Source organism: Tachyglossus aculeatus, chromosome 22 (genome assembly GCF_015852505.1).
Source record: "Tachyglossus aculeatus isolate mTacAcu1 chromosome 22, mTacAcu1.pri, whole genome shotgun sequence".
Lineage (NCBI taxonomy): Eukaryota > Metazoa > Chordata > Mammalia > Monotremata > Tachyglossidae > Tachyglossus > Tachyglossus aculeatus.
Genome location: NC_052087.1, coordinates 54,509,644 through 54,515,643, shown reverse-complemented (window position 1 = coordinate 54,515,643; position 6,000 = coordinate 54,509,644). Strand labels below are relative to the sequence as shown.

Genomic DNA, 6,000 nt, shown 5'->3' with positions numbered 1-6,000 from the left:
AGTAGGGACCGTCTCTATATGTTGCCAACTTGTACTTCCTAAGTACAGTGCTCTGCACACAGTAAGCGCTCAATAAATATGACTGAATGAGTGAAATACCATTTAAACAAAATCAATGGTGCAGAGAAGCATAGTGGCTCAGTGGAAAGAGCACAGGCTTGGGAGTCAAAGGTTGTGGGTTCTAATCCCGGCTCCGCCACATGTCTGCTGTGTGACCTTAGGCAAGTCACTTAACTTCTCTGAGCCTCAGTTACCTCATCTGTAAAATGGGGATTAAGACTGCGACCCCCACGTGGAACAACTTGATCACCTTGTATCCCCCCCAGAGCTTAGAACAGTACTTTGCACCTAGTAAGCGCTTAACAAATGCCATTATATAAAAAAAATTCATTGAGTGCTTACTGTGTGCAAAACTTCCAGCCTTTTTTTGTTTTTTGGTATTTGTTAAGCGCTTACTATAGGCCAGGCCCTGCACTAAGAGCTGAGGTGGATACAAGCTAAGCAGGTTGGACACGTCCCTGTCCCAAAAGGGACTCACAATCTTCAACCCCAATTTACAGATGTGGGAAGTGAGGCCCAGAAAAGTGAAGCGACTTCTCCAAGGCCACACAGCGGACAAGTGACGGAGCCGGGATCAGAACCCAGGTCCTACTGTCTCCCAGGCCGGGACTCCATTCATTCATTCCATCGTATTTATTGAGCGCTTACTGTGTGCAGAGCACTGTACTAAGCGCTTGGGAAGTCCAAGTTGGCAACATAGAGAGACGGTCCCTACCCAACAACACAGTCTAGAAGGGGGAGACAGACAACAAAACATGTGGACAGGTGTCAAGTCGTCCGAACAAATAGAATTAAAAGCTATATGCACATCATTAACAAAATAAATAGAATAGTAAATATGTACAAGTAAATTCTATTTGTTCTGATGACACCTGTCCACATGTTTTGTTTTGTTGCCTGTCTCCCCCTTCTAGACTGTGAGCCTGTTGTTGGATAGGGACCGTCTCTATATGTTGCCAACTTGTACTTCCCAAGTGCTTAGTACAGTGCTCTGCACACAGTAAGCGCTCAATAAATACGATTGATGAGGATGATGATGATTATGTTATAAATGAGGGAACTGAGGCATAGAGAAGTTGAGTGACTTGCCCAAGATCACAGAGCAAGTACGTTCCTCCAGGAAGCCTTCCCCGACTAACTCGGGTGGAAGCAGCGTCCTTCTCATTCATTCAATCGTATTTATCGAGCGCTTAGCCCCTTCCTTCCTCTCCCCCTCGTCCTCCTCTCCATCCCCCCATCTTACCTCCTTCCCTTCCCCACAGCACCTGTATATATGTATAGATGTTTGTACATATTTTTTACTCTATTTATTTATTTATTTATTTTATTTGTACATATCTATTCTATTTATTTTATTTTGTTAGTATGTTTGGTTTTGTTCTCTGTCTCCCCCTTTTAGACTGTGAGCCCACTGTTGGGTAGGGACTGTCTCTATACGTTGCCAATTTGTACTTCCCAAGCGCTTAGTACAGTGCTCTGCACATAGTAAGCGCTCAATAAATACGATTGATGATGATGCAGAGCACTGGACTAAGCGCTTGGGAAGTCCAAGTTGGCAACATATAGAGACGGTCCCTACCCAACAACACAGTCTAGAAGGGGGAGACAGACAACAAAACATGTGGACAGGTGTCAAGTCGTCAGAACAAATAGAATTAAAAGCTGTATGCTATATGTACTTCCCCAGTGCTTAGTACATTGCTCTGCACACAGTAAGCGCAAAATTAATGAGACTGAATGAATGAATGAATGAACGAGGTACAGTGAGAAGACCTCTGATGGCATTATCCTTCTTGCCCCTTCCCACGGCGCTATACAGAGGGAGGAGGCAGGTTGCGGGCTGGAGAGACGGGCTTTAATGCTGGGGGTGGGATACGAAGGCACACGGATAAAACAAACCAGCAGAAAACAATCAGTGTGCGCGTGTGCTCAGCGGGAGAAGCCGGTGAGCCGGTGGTGTGGGCAGGGCCCGGGGATTTGGGGGGAAGTGGGAGAAGTGGGAGCCCCCCCGTCCCAGCAGATCAGCAGACCGATTTCCCTTTTAAATAAAAATAAATAGTCCGAGGAGGCCGGAGGCAGCAGCCCCCACACGGACTTTGTGAACGGAGACTCAAGGCACTTAAACCGGGGAGGGGTCTTGGAGGTCCCTGCGGGACAGTTGGAGGAGGGGGAAAGGCCCACCCGGATCCGTAAGGCGAAGGCGGGGACCCCTAGGAGACCAAGACCCCGCGGGGAGGAGGGTCTCAGCTGGACAACCGCCCCAAACGGGTGGGCTAACCCAAGTCGGCGGTGTTCCCGTCCTCGCCGTGAGGCCAGCGGGACTCGGGAAGGAAATCTCCCGGCCCACGGTCATCTCCCCTGAGTGATTTCCCACCTCCGCCACTTCCCGCCAAGTCTTCTCGACTCACGTTACCGTAATTTCCCGCCAACTGCACAGTCGCGAGGCGGAGGCGGGCCCGGGCCCCCGAGGGGGTCACGGTGAATCTTCCGAAGGCGTTCTTGGGGGGCAGGGTTTGGGTGAAAAGTTACAGTAAGCACCTGAGCGGGGGTAGCGGGGCGGGGAGACCTGGGGTACAATGGTTAGGGGGGGAGGAGCTGGATGTCCAAGGTCCGGGGTCCAGCGAAGCGTGAGGGGGAAGGCGATCCCCTCCCATGGCGTCCGCTGGGTCGGTCAGTAGTTTGGGCTCAGGCCATTTTACAGTGTCAACAACAGGAAGAAGCCGTCATTGAGAGCTGAGCTCCGTCCTTCCCTTCCGGCCCCCTCCCCTGGTCTCCGACCCCCGGGAATGATGCGATCACCGGGCCCGGGGCGGGGAGGAGGAAGGGAGAGGGGACCCCACCTCCCATCACAGGGGGTCATCCCCCCCACGTCTGACCCGAGGTCGTGGCGCGTGGGGGCCGGGGAGCGGGGTGGGCTGCGTCTAGTAATGTTCAAGCTTTAGGGTCTTGTACAAACAGCAGGTGAAGATCATGCCGAAGAGCTGCGGGAGAGCGGGGGCCGTCAGTCAGTCGGTCAGTCCTATTTATTGAGCGCTCACTGTGCGCACAGCACTGTACTAAGTGCTTGGGAGAGGACGATGATAGAACGATACAGAAGACACGCTCCCTGCCCACTGCAGGCTTCCAGTCGTTGGACTGGGGAGTGGGATGTGGGCTGCGGGGTGGAAGGGGCAGGCCAGGGGCAGGTTGTAGGGGGGGCGGGGGCAAGCACTTAGTAAAGCGCTCTGCCCACAGTGAGCGCTCAATAAATACAACAGACTGACTGACTTCCCCTTGGGTTACTGAGGTGAAGAGGGAGTCAGGCCCTCCGACCTCCATCCCCATGAGGGGACGTCTTCATCGTCCTCCTCCTCCCCCTTCCCCTCCAGGTCCCGGCGGGCAACTAGCCACCTCACCTGCACACAGGCCACGCCGATGCCCACGGCCCCGATGATCTTCAGGTGCTCCCGGATAAAGATCTCCAGCTTAGTGATGCAGCCGCCCTAGTAATCAATCAATCAATCAATCAATCGTATTTATGGAGCGCTTACTATGTGCAGAGCACTGTACTAAGCGCTTGGGAAGTACAAATTGGCAACACATAGAGACAGTCCCTACCCAACAGTGGGCTCACAGTCTAAAAGGGGGGAGACAGAGAACAGAACCAAACATACCGACAAAATAAAATGAATAGGATAGAAATGTATAAGTAAAATAAATAAATAAATAAATAAATAGAGTAATAAATATGTACAACCATATATACATAGTAAGGTGATGGGTCGGGGGGTGTCGTTTAGACTTTTAGGTCTTTAGGTCTTTGAGACTGTAAGCCCACTGTTGGGTAGGGACTGTCTCTATATGTTGCCAACTTGCACTTCCCAAGCGCTTAGTACAGTGCTCTGCACACAGTAAGCGCTCAATAAATACGATTGATTGATTGTCGTGGGTGGGGGGGACACAGGAGAAACTGGTGACATCACCCCTCTTCTGCCTCCCCATTTCCAGAAACTACCCCCAAACCCACATCCCGCCAACCCCCCGGACACACACACTCACAAACACACACAAGTTTGTGGGCGGGAAACATGTCTGCCCACTCTGTTGTATTGTCCCCTCCTCAGAAATAATAATAATAATTATTATTTGTTAATAATAATGATAATAATGATGGTATTTGTTATGCGTGAAGCACTGTTCTAAGCGCTGAGCACTTACTATGTGCCAAACACTGTTCTAGGCCCCGGGATAGATACAAGGTTAGCAGGTTGTCCCACGTGGGGCTCACAGTCTTAATCTCCATTTGACAGATGAGGTAACTGAGGCACAGAGAAGTGTGTTAATAATAATGATAATAATGATGGTATTTGTTATGCGCTATGTGAGAAGCACTGTTCTAAGCGCTGAGCACTTACTATGTGCCAAACACTCTTCTAGGCCCTGGGATAGATACAAGGTTAGCAGGTTGTCCCACGTGGGGCTCACAGTCTTAATCTCCATTTGACAGATGAGGTAACTGAGGCACAGAGAAGTGTGTTAATAATAACAATAATAATGATGGTATTTGTTATGCGCTAACTATGTGCGAAGCACTGTTCTAAGCGCTGAGCACTTACTATGTGCCAAACACTGTTCTAGGCCCTGGGATAGATACAAGGTTAGCAGGTCGTCCCACGTAGGGCTCACAGTCTTAATCTCCATTTGACAGATGAGGTAACTGAGGCACAGAGAAGTGTGTTAATGATAATAATGATGGTATTTGTTATGCGCGAAGCACTGTTCTAAGCGCTGAGCACTTACTATGTGCCAAACACTCTTCTAGGCCCTGGGATAGATACAAGGTTAGCAGGTTGTCCCATGTGGGGCTCCCAGTCTTAATCTCCATTTGACAGATGAGGTAACTGAGGCACAGAGAAGTGTGTTAATAATAACAATAATAATGATGGTATTTGTTATGCGCTATGTGCGAAGCACTGTTCTAAGCGCTGAGCACTTACTATGTGCCAAACACTGTTCTAGGCCCTGGGATAGATACAAGGTTAGCAGGTTGTCCCACGTGGGGCTCCCAGTCTTAATCTCCATTTGACAGATGAGGTAACTGAGGCACAGAGAAGTGTGTTAATAATAACAATAATAATGATGGTATTTGTTATGCGCTATGTGCGAAGCACTGTTCTAAGCACTGAGCACTTACTATGTGCCAAACACTGTTCTAGGCCCTGGGATAGATACAAGGTTAGCAGGTTGTCCCACGTGGGGCTCACAGTCTTAATCTCCATTTGACAGATGAGGTAACTGAGGCACAGAGAAGTGTGTTAATAATAATGATAATAATGATGGTATTTGTTATGCGCTAACTATGTGCAAAGCACTGTTCTAAGCGCTGAGCACTTACTATGTGCCAAACACTCTTCTAGGCCCTGGGATAGATACAAGGTTAGCTGGTTGTCCCACGTGGGGCTCACAGTCTTAATCTCCATTTGACAGATGAGGGAACTGAGGCACAGAGAAGTGAGGTGACTTGCCCGAGGTCACCCAGCAGACAAGGGGCGGGGGCGGGATTAGAACCCACAACCTCTGACTCCCAAGCCAGTGCTCTTTCCGCTAAGCCACGCTGCTTCTCTAGCCATCTAGTGCTCTGCACACGGGAAGTGTTCAATAAATATGTGCATTGATTGATTGACGCCCATGCCCAGTTGTCATGTCTCGGAGTACCAGCCCGCTGGGGGGTCATTGGGTGCCCTGCCCCTAATAGTAATAATAATGGTATTTGTTAAGCGCTCACTACGCGCCAGACACTGTACTAAACCCTGGGGTGGATACAAGTTAATCAGGGTGGACACAGTCCCCATCCCACACTGGGGCTCCCAGTCTCAATCCCCCTTTGACAGATGAGGGAACTGAGGCCCAGAGAAGCAAAGTGACTCGCCCGAGGTCACCCAGCAGACAAGGGGCTTAGAG

General features: G+C 49.9%; 1 protein-coding gene across 2 annotated transcripts in view; it reads right to left on the bottom strand.

Annotated features, from left to right (window-relative positions):
- Positions 1 to 1,893: 1,893 nt before the first annotated feature.
- Positions 1,894 to 6,000, bottom strand: part of CD151 (CD151 molecule (Raph blood group)) — a 52,449-nt gene continuing 48,342 nt past the window's right edge. For both annotated transcript variants that reach the window (XM_038764300.1, XM_038764301.1), the window contains exons 7-8: positions 3,456 to 3,542; positions 1,894 to 3,041 (exon numbers count right to left, since the gene is read on the bottom strand). In XM_038764300.1, coding sequence (XP_038620228.1) covers positions 2,982 to 3,041; positions 3,456 to 3,542 — 147 coding nt within the window. In that variant the 3' untranslated portion in view covers positions 1,894 to 2,981. The remainder of the gene's footprint in view (positions 3,042 to 3,455; positions 3,543 to 6,000) is intronic.